The 26,322-nt window shown below is 53.6% G+C and overlaps 2 protein-coding genes across 8 annotated transcripts in view; both read left to right on the forward strand.

The window, feature by feature from the left end:
* Window positions 1-1,373: 1,373 nt before the first annotated feature.
* LPAR5 (lysophosphatidic acid receptor 5) lies at window positions 1,374-2,522 on the forward strand. The gene has a single exon (XM_028163532.2). The coding sequence runs from the start codon at window positions 1,374-1,376 to the stop codon at window positions 2,475-2,477; it is 1,104 nt and encodes a 367-aa protein (XP_028019333.2). The 3' UTR covers window positions 2,478-2,522.
* Window positions 2,523-13,354: 10,832 nt separating this feature from the next.
* CHD4 (chromodomain helicase DNA binding protein 4) overlaps window positions 13,355-26,322 on the forward strand; it is a 29,045-nt gene continuing 16,077 nt past the window's right edge. For 3 of the 7 annotated variants that reach the window (XM_057557581.1, XM_057557582.1, XM_057557584.1), the window contains exons 1-18: window positions 13,356-13,500; window positions 14,335-14,512; window positions 17,995-18,116; window positions 18,303-18,518; window positions 18,725-18,843; window positions 18,965-19,206; window positions 20,747-20,874; window positions 21,111-21,246; window positions 21,394-21,572; window positions 21,773-22,012; window positions 22,656-22,859; window positions 22,980-23,185; window positions 23,510-23,641; window positions 23,721-23,817; window positions 24,515-24,706; window positions 25,182-25,382; window positions 25,567-25,704; window positions 26,134-26,255. In XM_057557581.1, coding sequence (XP_057413564.1) covers window positions 14,413-14,512; window positions 17,995-18,116; window positions 18,303-18,518; window positions 18,725-18,843; window positions 18,965-19,206; window positions 20,747-20,874; window positions 21,111-21,246; window positions 21,394-21,572; window positions 21,773-22,012; window positions 22,656-22,859; window positions 22,980-23,185; window positions 23,510-23,641; window positions 23,721-23,817; window positions 24,515-24,706; window positions 25,182-25,382; window positions 25,567-25,704; window positions 26,134-26,255 — 2,774 coding nt within the window. In that variant the 5' untranslated portion in view covers window positions 13,356-13,500; window positions 14,335-14,412. Of the gene's footprint in view, window positions 13,501-14,334; window positions 14,513-17,994; window positions 18,117-18,302; window positions 18,519-18,724; window positions 18,844-18,964; window positions 19,207-20,746; window positions 20,875-21,110; window positions 21,247-21,393; window positions 21,573-21,772; window positions 22,013-22,655; window positions 22,860-22,979; window positions 23,186-23,509; window positions 23,642-23,720; window positions 23,818-24,514; window positions 24,707-25,181; window positions 25,383-25,566; window positions 25,705-26,133; window positions 26,256-26,322 lie in introns of all 7 variants that reach the window. The other 4 variants (XM_057557585.1, XM_057557588.1, XM_057557586.1 and 1 more) reach the window with 4 other exon arrangements.

Below are 26,322 nucleotides of genomic sequence, written 5' to 3' on the forward strand. Positions count from 1 at the left end.
GCATTACATTTATTGTGCATTTTATTTCTATTATTATTACATTGTAATATGTAATGAAGTAATTATACAACTCACCAAAATGCAGACAGGAGGCAGAGCTCAGGTGGTAATGTGAGCGATGGGGAGCGGCTGTAAATACAGATGAAGCTTCGCTTGCTCACCTCCTGCTGTGTGGCCTGGGGGTTGGTGACCCCTGGCCTAAGGGACCCCCATTATATTACTGTCCCCATTTTACAGATGAAGAAACTGAGAGAGGTCAAACAATCCAGCTGAACCAGGTCGCTCTGACCACAAACCCAGCCCACACAGGAGCAATCGTGGAGATGAGGCTGGGATTTTGTCCTGTACTTGGGAGTTTGAACTTTATTCTTTAGATAACGGGGAGTCAGCGGAACGGGCTGGTGCCAGGGGAGGGGCTCCACAGTACTTCTCACCACCTGACATCATACCTTTTCACATGGACTTTATTATGTCTCCCTTCAATGGAAGGGAACATAGGTGGGGGCAAGGCCTTTGTTTTGTCCACTGCTGTAAACATGCCTGGAACCTTCTAAAGTCCCAGTAAGCATTTGTACAGACTTCTCTGGTGGTCCAGTGGTTAAGATTCCGGGCTTCCACTCCAGGGCGCACAGGCTAGAACCCTGGTTAGGGAACTAAGATTCCACATCCTGCATTTTGGCCGCGAGGCCAAAATGATAATAATAATAATAATAATTAAAAAAATAAAATCCTGGTAAGCATTTGTAGAAGAAAGAAAGGAAGCAAGGGAGAGATGTTAGTAGATAATAACAGTAAGCAAAGCACTTTAAATATATCATCTCGTTGAATCTAACGACCTCGTGAATTAGGGGCCCCTCTCCTTTTTTTTTTTTTTTTTTTTCCAGGTAAGGAAAATGAGGGACAGAGAGATTAAGTCACTTTTCTGAGGACAAGAGCCCAGATTTAAACCTAGGCAGGCCTGACTCTAGAGCCTGGGCATTTAGCACTGTGCCACAGAGCGGGCTGCAGAAAGCTGTTCTGGCCAGAAGGACGGTGGAGGAAAGATGTGAGGCTGAGAAAAGGCCCAAGAGGCCAGCAGGTTCAGCTATATGGCATTTGTGTCTTCAGCCCTTCCTTGCACAGTCTTGACTTCTGGCTTCCCTCCTATGCCAGGTCTCCACTGCGGCCGATGAAGCTCTGACCAAAGGCATCTGATCCTTCACAGCTGTCCGTCCTGCAGCCACAGCCCACAGGCCTATGCCCGGCCCCCACTTGCTCTGGGACTCTGTGCAGCCTCCAGGCCCCTGACCTGGAGACTGGAGATGAACGCGAAGCCAGGACGCGGGTGCGCCCCCTGATGCCCCCGGCCTAGCTCCTCCTCGCCCTTGGGCACGATGCCGGCCAACTCCTCGGCCAACGACTCTGATCTCAGGTGCCCGGACCACCAGCCCATCCACCACCTGCACTTGGTGGTCTACAGCCTGGTGCTGGCTGCAGGGCTCCCCCTCAACGCGCTGGCCCTCTGGGTCTTCCTGCGCGCGCTGCGCGTGCACTCGGTGGTGAGCGTGTACATGTGCAACCTGGCGGCCAGCGACCTCCTCTTCAGCCTCTCGCTGCCCTTGCGCCTCTCCTACTATGCGCAGCACTACTGGCCCTTCTCGGACCTCCTGTGCCAGCTGGCGGGCGCCGTCTTCCAGATGAACATGTACGGCAGCTGCATCTTCCTGACCCTCATCAACATGGACCGCTACGCCGCTATCGTGCACCCGCTGCGGCTGCGCCACCTGCGGCGGCCCCGCGTGGCGCGGCTGCTCTGCCTGGGCGTGTGGGCGCTCATCCTGCTGTTCGCCGTGCCCACCGTCCTGGTGCACCGGCCCTCGACCTGCACGCGCGACGGCCGCCGGGTGCACCTGTGCTTCGAGAACTTCAGCGACGAGCTGTGGAAGGGAAGGCTGCTGCCGCTCCTGCTGCTGGCCGAGGCGCTCGGATTCCTGCTGCCCCTGGCAGCCGTGGTCTACTCTTCGGTCCGCGTCTTCTGCACCCTGGCGCGGCCCTACGCCACGCGGAGCCAGCAGCGGCGGAAGACGGTGCGCCTCCTGCTGGCCAGCCTGATCATCTTCCTGCTGTGCTTCGTGCCCTACAACGCCACGCTGGCCGTGTACGGGCTGCTGCGCGGCCACGTGGTGCTGGCCAGCCCGGCGGCGCGCAACCAGGTGCGCGGGGTGCTGATGGTCATGGTGCTGCTGGCCGGCGCCAACTGCGTGCTCGACCCGCTGGTGTACTACTACAGCGCCGAGGGTTTCCGCAACACCCTGCGCGGCCTGAGCTCTCCGCTCCGGGCCAGGACCTCGGCCACCGAAGGGTCTCGGGGGGCACCCGCCGAGCCGCCCGCTGAGACCTCCCACGCCACCGTGCCGGCCGCCGCCAGCCAGGGGCTGCTCCGGCCCTCCGACGCCCGGGGCTCCTTCACCCGGTGCCCCGAGGACTCGTCCCTCTGAACGCACGTCGTGCCAGAGCGCGGTCCCTTCACCCCACCCCCGCGCCTCTCGCACTCGCAGACACGCAGGGGGTGCACAGGAGGGCTGTGGGTTGGGCATTTGGGCTTCTGAGCGGCAGCTCCAGCTCACAGATGCAGAAGGGAACAAAGTGTGGGGGGCAGGGGCACGGGGAAGGAAGAGCGCGGCTGCAAATGTCTTTAACTAGGTGGTGATGGCGAGCGCATAAGGACCCCTTCCTTAGTACCTAGGAAGTACTGCTGTGAGCCTGCCGGTGCAGAGGCGGGAGACTGGATGAAATGCCCTTGGCGGGGCAGGAAACACGGCCATAGCTGGTAGCTGGAGCAGAAGATGGGTGTCCTGCCTTTAGACCGACCACAGCAGTCTTCGGGCCATAGACGCCACCCACTCCCCTTTCCACCTGGTCTCTGCCTGCCCAGCACTGAGGCGTAATGCAAAAGCGTATTGGATGCCGGCTGAATTGGTTTCCTTCTTGTCTAGTGACTTTTAACAATTTAGATCTGACGCCCAGCGTGGGTGGGTGGGGGCAGAGGGGGTTTTCCTCCAAGTTCCTGGTCACTATTCCCCTTTCTAGGTCCTGCCTTCCCCTTCCACCTCACCCACCCTTTCAAAAGCTCCTCCATTCTAGAGCCTAAATCCACGCCCCCCCCCCACCGTGTGTGTGCGTCTCTGCTGCTTCATCTAGAATAAGGAGAACATTCTCTGTACTAAAGTAGTAGTTCTCCAATTTTTGGGTCTCAGACCCTTTTATACTCTTAAAAATGGAGAATTCCAAAGAGAGTTTGCTTATGCTTTGTTCTTTTGATACCTGACCATATTAGAAATCAAAAATAGTAAGTTTTTTAAAACAGAAATACCCAAGCACACATTCCAATAGCTATGAGAGCAAGTGTCATCACACTTCATGAAGACTCTGGAAAACTCCACCTTCTACTCGTGAGACAAGGAGTGAAAAGGACAAACGACATCTTAGTAGTAGTATTATGAAAACGGTTTTGATCTCGTGGACTTCCTCAAAGAATCCATCCCCAGATCACACTTGGAGAGCCATACCTGTACTGAAGTATTAGAGTCGTGTGTAAAGTCTTCCCAGGCCATTATGTACATTGTTTTTACCGCTGCAAGGAGAGGGCAATGCTCAGCAAATCAATTGCTAATTGTAGTCCGTAAGGCTTGGGGTTTTCTGGAGGGGCGGGCGGGTAGGAGCTGCACACCCAGTGAACACTACCTGGAGCTTCCTGGAGCTGCAGCGGGAGGTGGGGCTGGAACTAGTTGCACAAATACTCTGGAGGAGGTGGAGGGCTTCTCTGGGCAGGGAAAAGGGAACTGTGCCAGAGCCAGGCAAGAAGTTTATGGGAAAGTTAAGAGTGCGATGGACGGGAGGACAGGAGTAGGCTGACTGCTCTGGGCAAGCTGGAGGTAAGGAAATGGAAGTCTGGTTTACAGGCCACCTACTGTTTTCCCTCTTTAGCGGAGTCGGGGCTGGGAGGAATGGCGGAGTTGGCACTATGACATCTTGAGACCCTGACATTAGTGAGATTCGTGAGGGAGTTGGTGCTATGCACATGTCCTGCATGCATTTCTGTCCCTATGTCTCTCAATGCTGTATGTTTCTGTGTATGTGCGTGTGTGTGTGTGTGTGTGTGTGTGTGACAGTGTCAGAGTTTTCCCGGGTGTGTCTCTGTGTGTTTTAGTTCGGACTAAGCCTTTTGTGTGTCTTTACGTGATCGCTCCAGATGGTGATTTACAAGGGTAAAATGACCCCTGGTGGCCAAACCGGAGAACTGACCCAGATTCCTCAGTGGTAGCCGTGAAGTCGGGCTTTCCTCCATCTGGCCGGTTAGAGCCCTCACCTCCTGCTGCTCTAGAGGGGGTTTGATGGTTAGCACCTGCTCCATCTTGCTCCATCCTTAGGGTTCAGGACCCGTGCCCTTCCAGCCCTGGGGGCACCAAACGTCATCACCGTCCAAAGTCTCAGGGCTTTGCCCTATCCAAACTGAACAGAATACAATTTTTGAAAATTACTTGAGTATTTTTATATGAAGATAATGTGAATGAATTCCAAAGTAATTAAAACTCACATAGCAAGTTTCTTCTAACATACTATATAATTTACTTATTTATTTATTATAACTTTTATAGTTTATTTTCTGTCCCCCCCTCACCCCCCAAGTAGAATATAAGCTCCCTGGGGGCAGGGATTTTTGCTTGGTCCGTTCTCTGATGTATCCCCAGGATCTAGAACAGCGCCTGGCGTAAAAGAAGTACTTAATAAATATTTGTTGAATGATGAACAGTTGAATCTATTTTTTAATTTATTTTTTATTGAAGTATAGTTGAATTACAATGTTGTGTTAATTACTGCTGTAATGAACAGTTGAATCTTGCTGTGAAGTAGTTTACTATCTAGTGGGGACTACAGAACAAGTAAACAATAATTATCATTCAAGATGGAAGATGAAAGAATGCAAGGTAAGGCGCTGGCCATTAATTTGGTGGGCAGTGGGCAGCCTCTGGAGGTTCTTTTTTTAAAAAATATATTTATTTTATTTCTTATTTTTGGCTGCACTGGGTCTTCATTGCTGCGTGCAGGCTTTCTCTAGTTGCGGCGAGCGGGGGCTACTTTTCGTTGCGGTGCGCGGGCTTCTCATTGCGGTGGTTTCTCTTGTTGCAGAGCACGGGCTCTAGGTGCGCGGGCTTCAGTAGTTGTGGCACGCGGGCTCAGTAGTTGTGTCGCAGGGGCTTACTTGCTCCGCGGCATGTGGGATCTTCCCGGACCAGGGCTCAAACCCGTGTCCCCTGCATTGGCAGGCGGATTCTTAACGACTGTGCCACCAGGGAAGCCCCTCTGGAGGTTCTTGAGTGAGATTTTGCCCACCCTGACACGCTGGGTGGGATAAGCTGTAGGGAAATGAGGTGGGGAGAGTCTAAGGGGAAAGAAAGACTGGTGAGGGAGCTGGTCTAGGATAAGTGTGCTCGCGGCCTGTGGAGGCAGATGGAAATGAGCTTTCTCCAGTGTGGAATCTCCTCTGTTTAAGCTCTGGTGGACTGTTTCCCCACATTCAGTGTATCCAAAGGGTTTCCATCCTGAGAACAGAGAGGCAAGAATAGATTCAGGATGGGACTTCCCTGGTGGCACAGTGGATAAGACTCTGCGCTCCCAATGCTGGGAGCCCAGGTTCGATCCCTGCTCAGGGAACTAGATCCCACATGCATGCTGCAACCAAGAGTTCGCTTGCCACAACTGAGGAGCACATGTGCTGCAACTAAGGAGCCTGCCTGCCACAACTAAGACCCCATGTAACCAAATAAATAAATAAATTTTTTTTTAAAAGAATAGATTCAGGAGATGTTGCAGGCAGAGGAGGAATGAACAGAAGCTAACACTAACAGGAAGTTTAAGGAAGCCTGTAACCACTGCCTGCCATTTTCACAGGATCCCCCAACTACTGGGTGGCCAGTATGACGGGGGTGAGGTGTGGGAAATCCAGAGCCCTCACCCCGTGTTCTGGAGTTACTTACCCCTTTGAGGCTTAGGAAAATCCAAAGGAGGAAAAGGATAAAATCTTAGATGCTGGAAGAAGAGCGTTAACAAGTTGTAAAAATACTTGCTATGCCAGGACCTCAATTTAGTGCTTAAAATGAATTATTTTATTTCATTATTATAATAACCTTCTGAGTTAGGAATGATGATTATCTCCATTTTACAGATGAAATGCCCCGGAGAAGCTGAGGTCTAAGGTCACACAAGCAGGAAGTGGCACAGCATCTGTTAGACTCCGGAACTCCTACTCTTTGCAGGACACCCTACAGTATCTCCCCTTCCTTTACTGCCCACCTTCTCATCCCTGGTTCCCTTACACCCACCGCTCCCTGGTTTCCTTTCCTCTCCTTCCCTCCTCATGTAGGCCACCACTCTCTCACCTTGAGTCTACTGTGTCATCTCTGCCCACCTCGTGCAGTTTTTCCTCCCCACTCCTAACCCACGCACCCTACAGCATACCTGCCCCTTCCTGGTGTGGCTGTGTGAGCGCTGAGAACTGGGTTCACTCATCGTTCCAACGGTGGTGGGTCCTAAAACACACCGCATCGAGGGCTCAGAAGGGAGTGGCTCATGGGTGGCACCCAAGGCAGGATGGCTCAGCCTTCAGGCACTTGGCCATGACTCCCCTCCCCCAGCTGGGATGTACTCAACATCTCCAAGACAGCACTCCTGATTGTCCACCAACTAAACTGAAGAGGACACTTCCCCTTGGTTCTCCTCAAAGTCTGTCTCCTCTGTAGAACGGTCCCTCCATGCAGTGAGAGTAGTTGGGGGAAGATGAACAATCACTGGTCTTGAGATAAAACAAATTCAGGAGAACCAAGGCAAAGGTAAGGGATCCTAAAAGGGAAGAGATGCTTGTTAGCCCTGGACCATCCTGAGGGAAATCCCTGTGGGGATGCCACTTGGGGTCCCCTAGAAGAAATGGGGAGGGGGAGGTTAATCTCACATGGAGCCTTCCTTCTCCCTTCTTTCAGGAGACCCTGGAGACAAGGGAGGCTGGGGAACTGTCACCATGCTATCTTTTCCAGAGGAGCCCTGAAAACACTGAAAAGTGAAGTTTCTCCCAGGGGCTTGGGGAATCCCGAAGGCTCTCAGAACTTCGCAATCAAACAAACCTGGGTACTAATTTCAGCTCTGTCACTTCTTGGCAATGTGACCTTAGAAGCTATTTAACCTCTCTGAGCCTCCGTTTTCTCTTCTGTGAAATGGGGATCATAATATCTACTTATTGGGCTGTAGTGAGGGTCAATGAGGTCACCTTTGAAAGGCACCTGAGAGACACCCCGTAAGGTGGATCTCTCTTTCCAACCAGGGTATGGGGAGAAGATGCTGTTGGTAAAGTCTGCTTGTGATGCTCAGCGGGAGTGTTTCTGGAAGACAGCAAGGGTTCCAGGTGAATCCTCACCCAGACAGGGTTCTGCCGGCAATCAGAACCAGGGCCGGGGATGGGTGAGCGAGGCAGGCTGGGCCAGCTGCCATGGTGCTTGGTCAAGGAGGCAGGGGCAGTGACTGGCCTGTCGCCCTCTGGGGGCACTCTCTCCCCACCGGCCTTGCTGTCCACCCCACAGACAGAAGAGTGGGTGGGAAAGTGACTGAAAGGGAGAGGAGAGGGGGCATGGGATGAAGAACCAAGCCAGGGAGAAAGGGCAAAAGAGGAGGCTGGAGGGGAAGTGAGGGCCCAGGCAGGCACAGGGTGGGGCCGGGAGAGGGGCCCAGGGCCGGAGGGCGGGAGACAGCCTGGGAGGGAGAGCGCTGGGGAGGGAGGAGGGAGGGACAGGCAGGGAGACCGGCGGCGCTGACACAGCCTCGATGTGTGGAACGGGCTGGGGTTTGGCCCACAGGTCAGGCGTCTGGCAGTATTATGGGATGGAGAGGCCTTAGGAGACAGGGAGAGTATTATGGGCTGGAACAGCCTTAGGAGACAGGGGAATATTATGGGCTGGTGAGGCCCGGTTCCAACTGGAGGCGGGAGGAAGGGGTGCGGGGCGGGAAGGGGGGGTGGTGGTGGAAGGGAATATTATGGGCTGGAGGCCTCCTGCGACCAGAGGCAAGAGTATTATGGGCTGGCAAGGCCTTCAGTGGCCAGAGGGGGGAGCAGCGGGGGATGGCACCGGCTGCATGTGACCGAGGGGGGGGCCAAGTTGGGGGGGTGGCGAGTGGGGGTGGGGGAGCATATTATGGGATAGCTCTTTGTACCTACTGCGGGGACTGCTTCTCCAGAAGATATTATGGGATGTCGTGTGTGGGAGGGGGAGAGGGGCTGGGGGATTATTATGGGATGGTGGTGCAGAATGGGGAGGGCCTGAGGCGCTCTTCTCCAACTGCCCCCCCTCCCCCCCGACCCCTTACTCTCTTGCCATCCTCTCTGAGGTCTGCCTTCTTTCACAAATGGCCCAAGGAGAACACCTGAAATCCACTCCCCCCCACTCGCTCTGTGGGCACCTCAGCCCATCCTAGGCATCCCGCCTAATTAGCAGCCACTTCTCGGGTGCTGAGGGGGAAAGGAAGCCCCTGGGGATGGGGAGAAGGTCCCAAAGCGGGGATGTGGTGGCCAGTGGGCCACACCTCCCACCTGCCCGGCGTCCCCTTGGCTCCCCATCCCCGTGGGTCACTCTCCGTCCCCTTCTCCCTCCCTTCCCCAAAGTGGGGGCCCTCGATCCTCCTCCCCTTCCCCCTCCCCTCCATTTCCTCTCCAGCTCCCTCCACAGCCGTAACCAGTAAAACAGGCGGCCAGTTATTATGGGATGGCTGCTCCCGGCAGCTCTGCAGGGAGGGGGCGGTCACCGCGGAATGTCTCTTGTGGGTGGCTATTATGGGATGGCCGCCTCTCTTTTTTTGGGGGGGGTGGGGGCTAGCAAGGAGAAGGATTATTATGGGATGTGCCCAGCACAGCTGGGTGGGGCTGTCCTGGGTAGGTGAAGCTCTGGGGAAGGGGGATGGGGAAGGAAAGGAAGGAAGAGGGAGGGAAGAAGCTGGGGAGGGTGGGGTGAGCCCTGGAGCCAGACCTGAGGCCTGGCAAGAGTGACTGGCTGGAGAGGTTCTTCAGTGACAGCTGTTTGAAGAGGCCCCCGGGGGCAGGCTAGAGCCGTCCGGATCTGAGCCCTGGACACCTGGGTCCCTAAACAGCTTGTGAGCTACAGGGTCGCTGAGTCCAGGCATGCAGTGAGGAGGTCTGGGTTCTGGCTGTGTGACACACGAGGGAGTAAGTGCTCCTGGGTGACCACAGCACCAAGTACTCCCCTCCCTCCCTGCCTTCCTGGGTTTGAGCCTTGGGACTGTAGCTCAGGTAGGGGTCAGGCCAGGGGAGCTCTGCCTCCTTGCAGTCACACCCAAGGAGCTGAGACTGTGTTGGCTCCTGCAGGACACACGCCTGGGTGGTGCCCCCCAGTCCTGCACCATCTGCATCCTGTCTAGCTATCAGGGTGCACTGTCACTGTGGCTTTTCTGTCCTATGTTGCCTTCCCAAACCCCCTTTTCTGACAGAGCAGGAGAACCCTAGCCCCTTAGACGTCTTATGAGCGGAGTTTCTGGGACTCACAGAACAGAGATGTAGAGAGAAGAGCTATAGAGCATGTGCTGAAAACTCCACGGACAGCCCACTCTGTTATTCCAGGTTCTTCTGTACCATGGGACGGAAGCAGAACTCTAAGGTAAACAGCTAGAGAGGCTGTCCCCCTGGGTGCATTAATCAGGAGATTATCCCACCCTTAGTCTCTGTGGGCCAATCATGCTGGTGGTTTATTTATAATTTATCTGGGAGGGTAGCATGGGGCTAGGGTATGGAGGCGAAGCACAGAATCGTAAGGACCACAAAAGCAAAACACAAACACACACATCCTAGCCCTCTGGAACTCAAGAAGAGAGGAAGGGACTTTAACCTTCCCCTTGTGGTGGTATCATGGAGAGGTGGGGAGTGAGAGGAGCCAGGGGATAGGTGGGTACAACCTGCAGGAATGGGGCAGAGGGGCTGTGGTGGACAAAAGGGACCATGTTTGTAATCACAGGCAAGAGGCTGTGACTACCCAGTTACAAAACTCTCTTCCTGGTTTATATTATGAGTCACTGTAGTAACGTGGTACATATATGGGAAGGAGAGGGTATGGGGCAGATGGAGACATTACAGAAGGGAATTTGAGTCCTGGAGGCAGGCTGGATCCCCTAGAGGAATGGGGAAGGAGGAGGTCGTACTGAGTACCTGGCAGTTCATACACGAATGAGAAGCTTCTTGAAAGGAGGTCTACCCACATTATGGTATCTTAATGAAAGAGCTGCCTCCTCTCCCCCAAGTAAGGAGTACAAGTTTTCCTCTTAGTACTCAGAATAAGCATGGGGGAGGGTTTGCACAAATGAATGGGGCCCAATCTTGATGTCAAGAGAATTTAATGAGAAGACTAGGCAGCCTTGCAGAATGGGGAAACAGCCTGTGTGCCACAATGGATATGCCGAAAGGGTGGTCCCAGGAGTTAAGTCAGGTGGGAGCTGGGGGAAAGCCTTATCAGCATCACTGGTGGTCTCCTTGGAAGCAGAGGGATAGTGATTTCCCGAAGCAAGCTCTTGCCTCTCCTGAATTCATCTCTCCTCGCCAGTTCTCCAGTCCTGAGGTTCCCAGAGGAGGGAGAGTCATCTGGCCAGGCCCTTTCTCTAAGGAAGTGAGATTAGAAGGGCAATGCAGAGATGATGTGAGGTTCGTCCCACTCACTTCTGGTCAGGAAGGGCCTCTCCTAGGAGGAAGTTCTGGTTTCTCTTCAACCTGTCCTACCACCAAGGGTCTTGGACTTGTGTGAAAAGCAGAGGAAGATATTATCTGACTTTGGGGTCTGGAGCAGTGGCAGCAAGGAAGTGGCGCTGGGATATTGGTTTTCACCCAGGTTCTGGTTCTCTGGGGATCAGGAAGAGGGAAAAGTGACAGGCTATAGACTTAGGTTCTCTTAGGGCCAAAAGATTTTAAGATTGGGCTCTCTGAATTTCTTGGGCTGGGTCCCCAGTGTAGCTGCAGGGTAGGTGCAGTTAGGGAAGGGGATGGTATGTGTTGGGAGGCTACCTTGTGGCATAATAAATGAAGAAGGCATTCTGGGATGTTGACTTGTACACAGGAGGGGAAGACGGTGAACGTTATACAAAGATGAGGGTTTTTTTGGGTGGAGAATGGGACCTCAACAAGATGAGGATGGGGGCAGTTGGAAGTATTATGAGATTTCAGGATGTAAAATGAAAAAGTATATAAATAAGAAACATGGGGCATTGAGGGTAAGCAGAACTTGGTGTTCAAGCATGAGGATGACAATCTGGCATGTTGATGAGTCTCTCAAGAAGGAAGCACATGATGATATTATAGGATTTCAATGTTAGAAACGCTGGACGGATGAACATTGCTTTTCAATCAAAATCCTTTAGTATGTAGGGAGCAGATAGGAGATTATTTGACCATCCATCTATATATTTCAAATCCTTTTGAAATACCTTCCGGGCTCTAGAAGGACCGCTGAGAACTTCTACTGGGATCTGATCTCTCCTGAGATCAGCTGGGATTTGTTTTATTCTCTGTAACAGGAAATTAGGAAATAGCACTCAGTTTTCCATTGACACCAGACATTCTATCTCATCTTGGAGTTTGGTTGTTTATGCTTCTTGAAGGGAGGCACTCCCCATGGTGCCCAGCTTTGTGCCTTGCTAGGTACTCCGTCAACATCTGTTGCGTAAGCATGAGTAGCAGTGAGCAGAGAGAGAGCAGTTCTTGGATCTTTGTGTGTATATAGCGGGATCCTCAGTTCACACCATGGTGGGATGTCCATCCACAGGAATGGCCTAGGGGTGAGAATAGACCACTTGACCTGGGGAGGCGGTGTGGGAAGAGGACTGCTGGAATGTTGAGAAATAATCTTTAGTGGGAGTTTGTAATTATTATGGGATGCTTTGGGGTGAACTAAACTTTATGTGAATGGCTCATCTGGCCAGTACGGTATTTGGTTGGTCTTACTCAAACCTCAACTGGAGGTAAGTGTCTGGAGAACACCTGGATTTTGGTGGGATTGGGTGGGGCCCTAGGTTGACTCTCAGTTCCTGCGTGTCTGGAAATGATAGATAAGGGAAGCTAGGGTCCATCTTAGACATCAAGAGGCTTTGTGCCAGGACACTGCTTTGGCTCATTAAGGGATGAAGGTGTGTACAAGTTGGGGTGGGGGAGAGGGCAATGTGGGTAGCCTGTTTCATCCTCGCTGGTGTGGGTGTTAGAATAGACTGACAGCCTTGGAGACAGGGGAGGTATGAGTATGAATATTATGGGATGCCTGGCTGGAAAGGTAGAGGGGTGGTGGAGTGGAGATGAAGCATTATGGGATGTGACTCTGGGTTGTGCTGGGAGTATTATGGTATGTCTGGTTGACCACGGGTTCTTTGCAATTATTATGGGATGTCAGGGTGTGGGTGGGGGAGTAAAATTATGAGATATCTTTCCAGTGTTAGAGGAAAGGAGATTAGTTGTCCCTCCGTGGGGTGACAGTAGGGCTCTTGATCATTATGGGATATCTCTTTGATAGGGGAGGAGTGGTTATTACGGGCTGTGGACTTGAATGAATGTGTGAAGCTTGGGGGTCCTGTTGTGAGGATCTAGCCTGCAGGGGCCGAGGGCAGCGCCAGGGGGTTGGTTATTATGGGATGTCAGTATAGAAGGTGGGAGACATTATTACCGGATGTGTGTGGGAGGAGGCCGAAGTGTCCGTTGTGGGGGGGGTGGTGAGTTTCTGCCTATTATGGGATATCAAACTGGGGGTGGATGAAGAGTGGTTATTATGGGATGTATATGGGGGATGGGGATTGAGTATTATGGGATGCGAGGCTGAATGGCTGGGAGGGGAGCTTATTATGGGATGGCCATGGGGAGGGAGAGGTGACGAATTATTATGGGATGTTAGCATTAGGGCCAAGAGTGAAGAAGTTGGCAAAGGATGGCTATTATGGGATGTCTGGGGGGGGTAAAGGGTTAGTTGCAAAAGGTCGGCAATATCATGAGATGTCAACAGCCCTGGCATATATGTGTATGGTGTGTGCGTGGGGGTGGTGGCGGTGGTGGTGGTGGTGGTGGTGGTGGTGGTGGTGCTGGTGTCCGTGTGTATTATGGGATGGCCAGGGGGTGGGTTGTTGCCCGGGTGACACGCGCGCGCGCGCGCTCGAGGGGGGCGTGGTCAGTGGTTGCCGGAGCGACGAGGGGGCGGGGGTTGCCCGGGAGACCTAGGGAGGAGGGTGGCGGTAGTGGAGGGGGGGTTGGAGTTGGTTGAGGTTATTATGGGCTGTCCGTGGGGGGGCGGGGCCTGTGCGGTGGGATTTCCCGGCCGGTGTTTCGGGCCCTTTAAGAGGCGACGCTGGAGCCGGAGCCATTTTCCCCCCTTCGGCCGCGGCGAGGAGGAGCCGGAGCGGGAGTGACACCGGGCCGGACCCAGCGCGACCTGCGGCGGCTCTGGGGTGAGGAGAACGCGGGGTTCCCAGAGAGACAACCCCTCTCAGCCCGACCGGCCCCGAGGATCCTCCCTCCACCCAGCCGCCCCTCGGGCGTCCCCGGACCCGCGGACCGCCCCCTGCCCGGGGAGCCGACCCTGCCTCTCCCTTTCCTGCAGGGCGCCCAGCCCCCGCCCTCGTCCGGCCCGAGTCTCGCTCCCCGCGACTCCCACCTCGGGCTTGGCCTCCCACAATGCCCGGCGCCCCCCTCGCCCTTTGCTCACTTGCCCCCCGGGACACGTGGCCCGGCCCCCTGCCCGGTGGGAGCTCCGGCCCCCCACGCCCCTGCCTCCAGCCCCCTGGAGCGCCGAGCCTCCACGCCCCCTCGTCCCCGCGGCTCCTCCGGAGAACCCGAGTTGTCCCAGAGGACAGCCTTTGGAGAGCTACCCTGTCTGGGGATTGGCCCCTCCCCAGGCGCAGGGAGGCGCCCCCCCACCCCCCAGTGACCTTGTGTCCCCGAGCGCCTCGCCGCCGGCCGCCTCCCTCGGCCCCCCCGCGCCGCGGCCACTCGGACCCCTTTCCCCGTCACGCCTGGCTCCGTCCAGCGGCTTCTCCCCTCCCCACGCCGGCACCGGCCTGCCCTCGGGGGCGCCGCTCCCTCTCGTCTGGGGGGCTCCAGCCGGGGAACCGGCTTCCGGGCTGCCCCCGGGAGCGTGGAACTAAAGTTCAGCCTGAGTGGTTCGGGTGCCCTGCTCGGGTGGCTGTGGGGCGGCCGGGGGTGGGCGGAAAGCGCGGCGGGGTGGGGGAGGGGGCCGTGCGCGTCACTGACTGTTCTCTTTCTCTCCCCCCTCCCCCGCACAGTGACTCGGGCCAGTGTCGAGGGCCCCAGGCCGCAGGCAGGAGCAGCTGGGCCAATTCCCTGGCCAGGAGCGGAAGGGGATGGCGTCGGGCCTGGGCTCCCCGTCCCCCTGCTCAGCGGGCAGCGAGGAGGAGGATATGGATGCACTTTTGAACAACAGCTTGCCCCCTCCCCACCCAGGTAACAGCTTCCCCAAGGGCCGCGGGCAGGAAGGAGCCATCTGGGCCCTCCCTGGCGACTCTGGTGCGGCAAGGTTGAGTTTCTGGGCTTTCTCTGTGCAGTCGGAGGTGGAGGGCATCCGAAGGGAGTGGTTGCCTTCTGCGGAGCTGTTGTGCGAGGGGGCTGGAAGCCATGTGCCTTCTGGGCTCCGCGGACCGCGATGCAAGCTTGCTGCACTGTCTTCGGGAATGCTGTGCAGATCCCGGTTGAGGGAGCTCTCCGGGCTGGCAGGCTTTGCCTGGCGTGGGTCCCAGGAGGAATGCAGGTAGCTGGGACCCCTGGAGGCGGCGCGGCGGCGGCGGCGGCGGGGTTGAGGATTGCGGTTGGAGGAGACCAGCCGGGCATCTCTGCTAGTAGGATCCTGTAGCTGCTGCTGTGGAGAGGAAAGAGGGAGTGCGGGTTACTCTCTGATTATTTTTAGCTTCTGATCAGTTACCGGCTTTCTGTGCAGTTTCAACCGTGTGAAGTTTGAATTGCGCTCCTCAGCTGGGATCTAGAGCGCTTTTAGTCAGGCAGATTGCTGGAATGTTGAGTGGGGCTAGGGGTAGGATGTCATAGCCTGCAGGATATACTAGGAGGAGCAAAAAGAAGGAAGGTGACACCCTGGGCACCCCTCTTCCCCTGGCAAGTGGACTTAATCCTGGCTTTTTTCCCAGGAGGCTTCTGCCCTGTGCAGGTAGCCTGGGGTTTGGGCTGGTGGTGTGAAGTGTTTGTGTCGGTGTGTTGGGGGTTGTGCTGTCTGTGTTTTGGGGTGGCTCCTTGGACTGGCCGAAACCCAGTGGTTATAACCAGCCTGCATGATTGGAATGGCTCTTGTCTATCCTCAACTGATGATGGATGTCATGTTTCTAAGTGGATGTCTCGCTCCTCTGTCCATCGTTCTTCAGAGCGCTTAGCTAAGTCACCTACTTGTTTCCTTCATCTTTTGAGTTTAGTTTTTTTTTTTTTACATGCCATTTCTTCATCTTCCTTGTTTATATTTTTATTTTAATTCTGGAACCTGCTGGTCCTGTTTTTGTTTCCCATCAAACATCTTTCACTTTTGCCTTCTCTTTCCTTAGCTCCAGCTGCAAGTTGAGGTGGTCTGGGAGAGATGTTTCCACATTTGGCACTTTCTAAGTTGGAAGTCTTCACTTCAACCTGAGGCCACTTAGGAGAGGGTCAGTCTTCTTACTGAATCTTCAGCTGTTGGGATAAGAGTCTCATCACCGTGTAGGGCAAGGTGGTAGATTTCTGTGCTGTGGCCCAAGGTGGGGGTAGGGTGGTGGTAGTGGAGGTGGTCCCATCCTTTCTGTGCGGGGCATGAGAAGTAGCAGTGCCATCCAGCCAGTGTTGGTTCCACATCTTGGCTTCCCATTGGCCCCTTGGTCTGGGGCTGCCCCTGTGTTGACTGGGAGCCTGTGGGCTCCCAGGGTGAACTCTGCCCCAAGCTGTAGCGTGACCCAGTTTTTCCACTTGCCCCACCCCATTCCTGCCCCTTTCCCAAATCGTTCTCTATATCTCAGCCAGTTTGCCGCTTGCCGTGTCAGCACATCTGCCTGAGAAGTTTGAGGGTCTTAGGTGGATGGAAGGGTGTCCCCTTTGCCTCCGTGAGTTTGTCCTTGTCTCTACTTCCAGCTTTTATGGAGGCGTGGCTGATTGGGAAGGGGGGCACCACGGGAATTGCTGGGGAGAAGCCCTTAAGAAAATGATTCTTTCTGGTGAGATCCAGGCTGGTGTCCCATTCCCAAGGGAATGGGAGGGGCTGTCTTGTGCCTGGCCTGATCCTGGGCTGAGGGGGAAAGGGGGAGGCTGATGGTGCTTTGTCCAGCCCAGTGCCGCCTGTTCCCTAGTATCTGCCTCGCACAGGAAGGGCGGAGTCAGAGGCATTTTAGGGCCAGTTCTGGGGGTCAGGCGCAGAGAGCGTGTGTAGGAGAAAAGGAAGCGTTCTGTTGTCCTCCACTCTCTAGGTGCTGCTCCGTTTTTCTCTGTGTTGGATAGGTAGCTACCTCTACTCTGTTAGAGGTGGTTTAGGATCTGTGGCCTGCACTCTGGTAGAGGTGAGGGGGAAACTGAGTTTCAGAGGCGGCTTGTGGGCTCCCATTCCTCAAGGTAAATCTTCTGGGAGTCAGAAGGAAGGTTGTGTGCTCTGACCACCACTGAACTCTTGTTAAATCTAAGCTCCGATGATTGAAAGCATAACGATTGAGGGAGTAACTCAGCCCCTCACATGGTGTCACCCTTCAAGGTGTCTTGGGTCTCCTTGCCTAGGACGTTATGAGAATGGCCTCTTGAGAACAGCGTCATCCCACGGTAGGTGTTAGAAGAGGTGGCATTTGGACCTGGGGCCAGGTAGTAATTTGGGAAGTCTTCTGTGAGAGGGTAGTCTTTCCCCGGCTACCTCTCTCAACCGCATCCCCTCCCCTGCCACTTCCTGTCTGTCCTCTGTTGGCAGCTGGGTGCCCTGGGTTGGCTTCTGTGGTCAGGAGCCATTTTCCCTCTCCTCAGTGGGTGAGGCATTCCCTCCTTCACTCCACTCCCTTCTCCACTCCTCCCTCCTTGGGGGGGGGTGGCTTGGAAAGCAGGAGGGGAAGGAGGAGGGAGCCGGTGCGCTGGTGTGAATGTCTGTTACAAAGGAAACTGCCTCCTGGCCTTCTCCTCCCCCTCTGTGCCCCTTCCCACCTAGGCCTGCCCAGGAGCTCTCAGTATTACCCCAGGCTTTGTGTGTGCTCCCAGCCGGGGAGGAGGTGGAGCCAGATGGGGGGAGAAAGGGGGGGGATGGTGACAGCTGGGCTGATTTGGGCCCCTGGGGAGAAGAGGCTACTGACCCAGGAGAAGCTGGGGAGGAGCAGTGGAGCTGGAGATGGGGAAAGGAAATCAGCTTTGGGAGTGGGCGTGATCCTGGGCTGGCCCCCGAACCTGGGGCTTGGGAGGTTCTGGTTGTTTTGTGCAGTGCTGAGCCAAAAGGGTTAGTGAAGGGTGTGGCTTCTGGGACCCTCGAGCAGGTACTGTTCTGGGAATGTGCTGAGGGTATCTTCTTTAGTTTTTGCCTTCTGGGTAGGACCTCTTATTCTCATTTCCTGGTTTATGGAATACTTGGCGGCTGGTTATCGGAGGACTAGGCCTATTTCTCTTACTTGGTTAACTGTATGCGCTTGATTCAGCTGCGCTGGTGAACACATAGAGGACTCGTGTTAGGGATGAGGGAGAGGAGGCAGGGGTCTGGACAGCTGCCCGAGGTGGGCCTGGTCTGGCCCGGCCGGCCTATTTCAGGCATATACAGCTCTCTCTTTGTCTGTTTTTGTCCTGAGTATCAGCTTCCTTCTGTGGCGTGTATAGCAGTTCTCTTCAGTGGAATCTGGGACAGGAGGTGGGGGAATAAAGTCTAAAGCCTCTGGATTGGGCTCTAACCTTTTGCTATTGATCTTTTCCCTGCCTACCTTTCTTTGCCAAAATATATGTAGAAAACGAAGAGGACCCGGAAGAGGATTTGTCAGAAGCGGAGACTCCAAAGCTCAAGAAAAAGAAAAAGCCTAAGAAGCCTCGGGACCCTAAAATCCCTAAGAGCAAGCGCCAAAAAAAGGAGGTGAGTGGGTGAGTGGATGTTACGGGCGGCAGGAGGAAGATGGGAGGTGCTCCGTGGAGGGCTGGGGCCTTCGTTTCTTGCCCTGGGGCGGTGGGCCGGGTCCTGGGCGTGAGTCTCAGGGCTGTCCTGAGGTCAGCATGTGTGTAGCATGTGTGTCTGTCTCCCTCTCCCCCTTCCCGGCTCCAGCGTATGCTCTTATGCCGGCAGCTGGGGGACAGCTCTGGGGAGGGGCCGGAGTTTGTGGAGGAGGACGAAGAGGTGGCTCTGCGCTCAGACAGTGAGGGCAGCGACTATACCCCTGGCAAGAAGAAGAAGAAGAAGCTCGGACCTAAGAAAGAAAAGAAGAGTAAGTCCAAGCGGAAAGAGGAAGAGGAGGAGGATGACGAAGACGATGATTCAAAGGTGCCTGGACCTCCATCCTCTTCTCTGTACTTCTGTCCTTTGTTTCCCAGACACTCTGCTGCCCCTCAGAATGTTTTCTCTCCACCTGTTTCTAATGATTTCTTGTTAGCCCTCTTACCCTGGACTTGCCAGCCTTAGTTGCAACTCAAATTCCCTTAGGGAGGGTGGGCACTAGGAGTTAGGCTTTGACTTTGCTCTCTCTGCAGGAGCCTAAATCCTCTGCTCAGCTCCTGGAAGACTGGGGCATGGAAGACATTGACCATGTGTTCTCGGAGGAGGATTATCGCACCCTCACCAACTACAAGGCCTTCAGCCAGTTTGTCCGGTAAACAGGAGGGTCTTGGGGGCAGGAGATGGAGAGCGCTTCTGTAATCTCTTCTCACTTCCCCCACCTCCTTTATTTTTAAACTTTTTCTCTTTTTTGTTCCTGCCGTTTTTTCCCCCAGACCCCTCATTGCTGCCAAAAACCCCAAGATTGCTGTCTCCAAGATGATGATGGTTTTGGGTGCAAAGTGGCGGGAGTTCAGCACCAATAACCCTTTCAAAGGCAGTTCTGGGGCTTCCGTGGCAGCAGCGGCAGCTGCGGCAGTGGCCGTGGTGGAGAGCATGGTGACGGCCACTGAAGTTGCACCTCCTCCGCCCCCTGTGGAGGTGCCTATCCGCAAGGCCAAGACCAAGGAGGGCAAAGGTGACATGGGACTCAGTGGGAGTGGGGACTAGTGCGGGCTTGGGATGTCGAAGTTGGAGGAAGCGCGGACGCGCTATTCTGTCAGCCCAAAGATGGAAGCTAGGAGGTGGGAATGAACCGTGGATTAGGAGGGAAACTGGGGAAGCTGGCCACGTAGAAATATTTTAAGTGGGGAATATTTTATTGGGTTGGCCAAAAAGTTCGTTCTGTTTTTTCCGTAAGATGGCTCTAGTAAGCACTTAGTTGTCTTTAACTTCATTCGAAACAATTTCGTTAGGTTGTATTGTGACAGCTGTCATATCAGCGTGCATTAAAAAAAAACTTATCAAAATTGGTGAATTTTTGTGTAGCCATTTTAATATTGAAGATGGAAGAAAAAAAGCAACATTTTCGACGTATTATGCTTTATTATTTCAAGAAAGGTAAAAAGGCAACTGAAAGGCAAAAAAAGATTTGTGCAGTGTATGGAGAAGGTGCTGTGACTGATCGAACGTCTCAAAAGTGGTTTGCGAAGTTTCGTGCTGGCGAATCCTTGCTGGACGATGCTCTGTGGTCGGGTAGACCAGTTGAAGTTGACAGCAATCAAATCGAGACCTTAATTGAGAACAATCAACGTTATACCACGCGAGAGATAGCCGACATACTCAAAATCTCCAAATCAAGCGTTGAAAATCATTTGCACCAGCTTGGTTACATTAATCGCTTTGATGTTTGGGTTCCACATAAGTTAAGTGAAAAGAATCTTCTCGACCGTATTTCCGCATGCCACTCTCTACTTAAACGTAACGAAAATGTTGCGTTTTTAAGACAAATTGTTACAGGTGGTGAAAAGTGGATACTGTACAATAATGTGGAACGGAAAAGATGGTGGGGCAAACGAAATGAACCACCACCAACTACGCCAAAGGCCGGTCTTCATCCAAAGAAGGTGATGTTGTGTATATGGTGGGATTGGAAGGGAGTCCTCTATTATGAGCTCTTTCTAGAAAACAAAACGATTAATTCCAACAACTACTGCTCCCAGTTAGACCAACTGAAAGCAGCACTCGACGAGAAGCGTCCGGAATTAGTCAACAGAAAATGCATAATCTTCCATCAGGATATTGCAAGACTGCATGTTTCTTTGATGACCAGGCAAAAACTGTTACAGCTTGGCTGGGAGGTTCTGATTCCTCCGCCATATTCACCAGACATTGCACCTTCGGATTTCCATCTGTTTCGGTCTTTACAAAATTCTTTTAATGGAAAAAATTTCGATTCCCTGGAAGACTGTGAAAGGCACCTGGAACAGTTCTTTGCTCAAAAAGATAAAAAGTTTTGGGAAGATGGAATTATGAAGTTGCCTGAAAAATGGCAGAGGGTAGTGGAACAAAACGGTGAATACGCTGTTCAATAAAGTTCTTGGTGAAAATGAAAAATGTGTCTTTTATGTTTACTTAAAAACCGAGGGAACTTTTTGGCCAACCCAATATCTTTCCCATGTTCTGCTCTGTGGTGTGTATTTGGATTGTATGATCTTACCTGCTTTCTCCTGATTTAGGTCCCAATGCTCGGAGGAAGCCCAAGGGCAGCCCTCGTGTCCCTGATGCCAAGAAGCCTAAGCCCAAGAAAGTAGCTCCCCTGAAAATCAAGCTGGGAGGTTTTGGTTCTAAGCGTAAGAGATCCTCGGTGAGAGCCCAGCCTATCCCCTGGTGAGGGTGCCGTAGCTAACTGGGAGGATGTGGTCTTAGGTCAGGATTCAGGGTTCACGGTAGGTGCATAAGGATGTGGGGAGTTGGCCGTAGAAGAGGTGACTAGGCAGGCTCCCTTGCTGGGATTCCAGCACCCCTAGTAAAAGGGTGACCCCTTCTCCACCACCCTCTCCTTCCCCTTGGCCTGAACCTCTAACCTTCTCATCCTGCCAGAGCGAGGATGACGACTTAGATGTGGAGTCTGACTTCGATGACGCCAGTATCAATAGCTACTCTGTTTCTGATGGTTCTACCAGCCGCAGTAGCCGCAGCCGCAAGAAACTCCGGACCACGAAAAAGAAAAAGAAAGGTGTGTTTCTCTTCTGTATCAGTATGTAATGGAATGAGGGGGGAATGATTGGGGAAGCATCTCCCTAAGGAGATAGGGGTTGGGTTTAGGGGGGTGGGGGGAGGTAGGTTTTTTCTAATAACTGGGCTTTCCCTCTTCCTTGCCTAGGCGAGGAGGAGGTGACTGCTGTGGATGGTTATGAGACAGACCACCAGGACTATTGTGAGGTGTGCCAGCAAGGCGGAGAGATCATCCTGTGTGATACCTGTCCCCGAGCTTACCACATGGTCTGCCTGGATCCGGATATGGAGAAGGCTCCCGAGGGCAAGTGGAGCTGCCCACACTGCGTGAGTGCCCGGCCGTCGTGGCCCTTTGGGACCCTCGAGCGGAAGGGTGGGATGATGAAACTCTCTCGGGCCTGGGTTGGGGTGGAAGTGGTGGCATTGCTGGCTACGGGCTTTGGGAAGCTTTCAAAGGACTGATGGGCGTGGTTCAGACGGGCGGGTGGGGGTTGGTAGTAATCTGACTCTGTGGTCCTTGACTGCAGGAGAAGGAAGGCATCCAGTGGGAGGCTAAAGAGGACAATTCGGAGGGTGAGGAGATCCTGGAAGAGGTTGGGGGAGACCCTGAAGAGGAGGATGACCACCATATGGAGTTCTGTCGGGTCTGCAAGGATGGGGGGGAGCTGCTCTGCTGTGACGCCTGTCCTTCTTCCTACCACATCCACTGCCTGAACCCGCCCCTTCCAGAGATCCCCAACGGAGAATGGCTCTGCCCCCGCTGTACGGTGGGTGCCTGGCCCCAGCCGGTGGAGAGATGAGGGAGGTGTGGTCCAGCAGCAGGGTTTACCCCTCTTACGTGTAGGTGTCGTGAGGCTGAGGTGCAGGGGAGGTCACTGGAGAGCTAGAGGCCTTTTAGCCCTGAGGCACGGATTTTCCTTCCTCGTATAGTCATGGGATACCTTTGTCCTGGGAGACTGTAGGACTAACTTTGAACAGAGTTGATGCTTTGCCAGCTGTCCGAAGTGGGATGGAGCGGTGTTCTTTCAGGCCAGAATATCCTTTCCTGTCTTGACACCCAGCCTCGAGGTCTTGGTAGCTTGGTGATATAATAGGGCCACTGAATGCTGTTAGATTGCTTAAGAGAGGAATTCTGAGCCCCAGTTCTGTGACTTTTCTGTGCCTACTTGTTCTGGGTTATTGTTGAAGTCTAGCTACTGGCTCTGTTAGGCAGATAGGAGTGATAATGTCTCACAAATCCTGGATGAAGTCCAGAAACAGAGAGGGAATTCTGTTCTTCTCTCCCTAGAAGGGTCCTGGGATTAGGTCTTACTTGAAATGAGGTTTTAATAATCCTTTGATGAGGTTGAAGCTGCCTGTGGGCTATGCTGTGGTAATGATTCGGTACTGGATCATCTCTTTTCCTCTTAGTGTCCAGCTCTTAAGGGCAAAGTTCAGAAGATCCTAATCTGGAAGTGGGGTCAGCCACCGTCTCCCACACCAGTGCCTCGGCCCCCAGATGCTGATCCCAATACTCCGTCCCCCAAGCCCTTGGAGGGGCGGCCAGAGCGGCAGTTCTTTGTGAAATGGCAAGGCATGTCGTATTGGCACTGCTCCTGGGTGTCTGAACTGCAGGTAAACCTGGGATAGAGTAGATGTGGGGCTGCAATGAAGAGGGTAGTGAGAGAAAACAGCGTTGTGGGTAGAAGGAGTGGACGTAACTCCTTGGTGATTTCTTTCTCCTTCCGCTTGCAGTTGGAGCTGCACTGTCAAGTGATGTTCCGAAACTATCAGCGGAAGAATGATATGGATGAGCCACCCTCTGGGGACTTTGGTGGTGATGAAGAGAAGAGCCGAAAGCGGAAGAATAAGGACCCTAAATTTGCAGAGATGGAGGAACGCTTCTATCGCTACGGGATAAAACCTGAGTGGATGATGATCCACCGAATTCTCAACCACAGGTACCAGCGGAGCTGGGCCAGCCTGCGTCTGTCTCGGGCATACTGGAGGTGGGCAGCGTATCCGCGGGGGATCAATGAAGAAAATGGATGTCACCAGTAACTTACACTTGAATGAGACACTCAGTATGTTATTAACTGACTGAATCCTGGTATTTGAGCCATAGACTGTAGATTAGAGATCATTTTTGGTGCAAAGACTGGTAGACCAGATGTCTTTGGTTCTGAATACGTGTGGTGTCTGGCCTCCTTAGAGGTCTGATTTTTGAGAGGAGGTGAGCAGGGTGGCCTTCTGGCTCTGAGGGTTTTCTCTCCTTGACTTTGCAGCGTGGACAAGAAGGGCCATGTCCACTACTTGATCAAGTGGCGGGACTTGCCCTATGATCAGGCATCCTGGGAGAGTGAGGATGTGGAGATACAGGACTACGACCTGTTCAAGCAGAGCTATTGGAATCACAGGTGAGGGACTTTGATGAGTAGAGCTGCTGCTCATTGAGAAGGACTCCAGGCAGCTGTGTGACGTATCTGTCTTCTTTAGGGAGTTGATGAGGGGTGAGGAAGGACGACCAGGCAAGAAGCTCAAGAAGGTGAAGCTGAGGAAGTTGGAGAGGCCCCCTGAAACCCCAACGGTTGACGTGAGTCAGCAGGAGAGGGAGGGCAGTTTGTCTCGTAGGATGACGTGTCTTGTGTGCTGCAGTCTGACGGTGGTGTTCTAAGGCATGATCTCAAGTGATCACTGTAGCTAAGTTGCTTCACACAGACTGCTTCCCTAATTCTCCACATCTCTGTAAATCAGGGGGAAAATACTAGGATTACTTTATTTTCTCTCTTCCTCATCAGAAAAATAAAAACATAGATGTTAGCGTTTATATGACTTCAGGAGGTGTTATGTATGAAGGGGTCACATAGCCGAGCTTTTGTGAAACTTATTTTGGAACCTGGGTCTTCTGACCCTTAATTCATGGCTCAATTCTTCTGGGGTTTTGTGTAATGTAAGGTGAGTCTGGTTAAGGTTAAACGGATAAATCTAGAGGGGGCATAGGATCATTTGCCTGGTGGTTCCTCACCAGTAGAATTTACTGTACTGCCAAGGAGACTATGATGCGTCTTTCTTGGATGTCTGTAGGACCAAGATCTCCGTCTTGCCTTGCTTCCTGGAGGATCCTAAATAAAACACAAAGTTACAGTAACCATTAAGCACCTTTTCCCCACCATTTTTTGTGGCCCCCTCGAGTAGGATCTTGTGAGAGTGTGTCAGGAGGAGGCAGCTGCTGTCTTACGGAAGGAAGGGAATTCCTGGCCAGCTCTTGACTTCTTTATTTCATCCTTCAGCCAACAGTGAAATATGAGCGACAGCCAGAGTACCTGGACGCTACAGGTGGAACCTTGCACCCCTATCAGATGGAGGGTTTGAACTGGTTGCGATTCTCCTGGGCTCAAGGCACTGACACCATCTTGGCTGACGAGATGGGCCTTGGGAAGACCGTTCAGACCGCAGTCTTCCTCTACTCCCTCTACAAGGAGGTAGGAGAGCTGGGGCTGTTAGTTTTTTGTGTGGGTATTTTGTGTTCGTGGTCTTCTCTTACGCTCTGAGGAGACAGAAAAAGGAAAAAAAATTGGTCTCTGGCCCTGGAGAACAGTGTTGAGTGACAGTAAGATAGACGCAAGTACACAGAGACAGACTGGAGGGAATGGAGCGGTGGGTGGGATTAGTGGTGGGTGCCTGGAGCCTCGGTCCTGGGGGACGGATATGCGCTGAGACAAGCAGAACTGTGGGTAGAAGGAGTGTGGAGAGACGTTGAGCGGCAGGGGTGCGGTGTGAGCTCCCTGCAGGGCAGGCAGGGCGTGTCGGTACATGGAGAAGGGAGGGAGATGAGCAGCCGTGCACACGCCCGTCCTCCGCCCATTCCGGGGCCAGGCAGGGGCCGGGTGGGCGCTCGGGTCAGGTTGCGTGTGGGGCCCTCAGTCCTCACTCTCCGTCTCCTCTTCTTCCTCAAAGGGTCATTCCAAAGGCCCCTTCCTAGTGAGTGCCCCTCTTTCTACCATCATCAACTGGGAGCGGGAGTTTGAAATGTGGGCCCCAGATATGTATGTGGTGACTTACGTGGGTGACAAAGACAGCCGTGCCATCATCCGAGAGAATGAGTTCTCCTTTGAGGACAATGCCATTCGTGGCGGCAAGAAGGCTTCCCGCATGAAGGTACCTCAGCGGGAGGGAGACCCACCCTCGGAGAGGGGAGTTGTTGCTCTGGGCCCCTCGTGCCCCGGTCCCCGGGGTGAGGCGAAAGGATAACAGCTGGGAGGAGGGAGACCCCCCCGAGTCCCTTGACTTGGCCTGTACCGGCGGAGTTGGACAGGAGTGACCAGGTTGCCTTCTTGTGCAGAAAGAGGCATCTGTGAAGTTCCACGTACTGCTGACGTCCTATGAGTTGATCACCATTGACATGGCCATCCTGGGCTCTATTGACTGGGCCTGCCTCATCGTGGATGAAGCCCATCGGCTCAAGAACAATCAGTCTAAGGTGAGGGGGGGGGGCGGGAGGTATGGCCTCCAGTTTTAGTGTTCTAGTACTACCTACTCATTAAGGGGAGACCTAGGAAGACAGGAAGGGGAGAAAGGCTCTCTGCCTTCCTTCCTCACTCGTGATAGATCACCCTTGGAGGCCAGGCCTTGAAAGTAAGGTGGAGGGCTTCCCCGGCGGTCCAGTGGTTAAGAGTCCACGCTTCCATTACAAGGGGCACGGGTTCAGTCCCTGGTCAGGGAACTGAGATCCCGCATGCCGCACAGCGCGGCCAAAAAACAAGAAAAAAGAGTTAGTAACAGGAAAGAAGATAAAGGAAAAAAAAAAGTTGGGGATGGGGGCGTAACTGCTGGGCGGCAAAGCAGAAGTCTGTGGACATGTGCCGGAGCCCGCTTCTTATTGAATTCCACTTCTCTCCTGCCTCACCAGTTCTTCCGGGTCTTAAACGGTTACTCGCTCCAGCACAAGCTGTTGCTGACAGGGACTCCATTACAGAACAACCTGGAAGAGTTGTTTCACCTGCTCAACTTCCTCACCCCTGAGAGGTTCCAGTGAGTGTGTGCTTATCCATAATCGGCTCCGAATTCTCCTAATTCTTCCTTTTGCCCGTTTCCTATG

This window comes from Balaenoptera acutorostrata, chromosome 11 (assembly GCF_949987535.1).
Source record: "Balaenoptera acutorostrata chromosome 11, mBalAcu1.1, whole genome shotgun sequence".
Taxonomy (NCBI): domain Eukaryota; kingdom Metazoa; phylum Chordata; class Mammalia; order Artiodactyla; family Balaenopteridae; genus Balaenoptera; species Balaenoptera acutorostrata.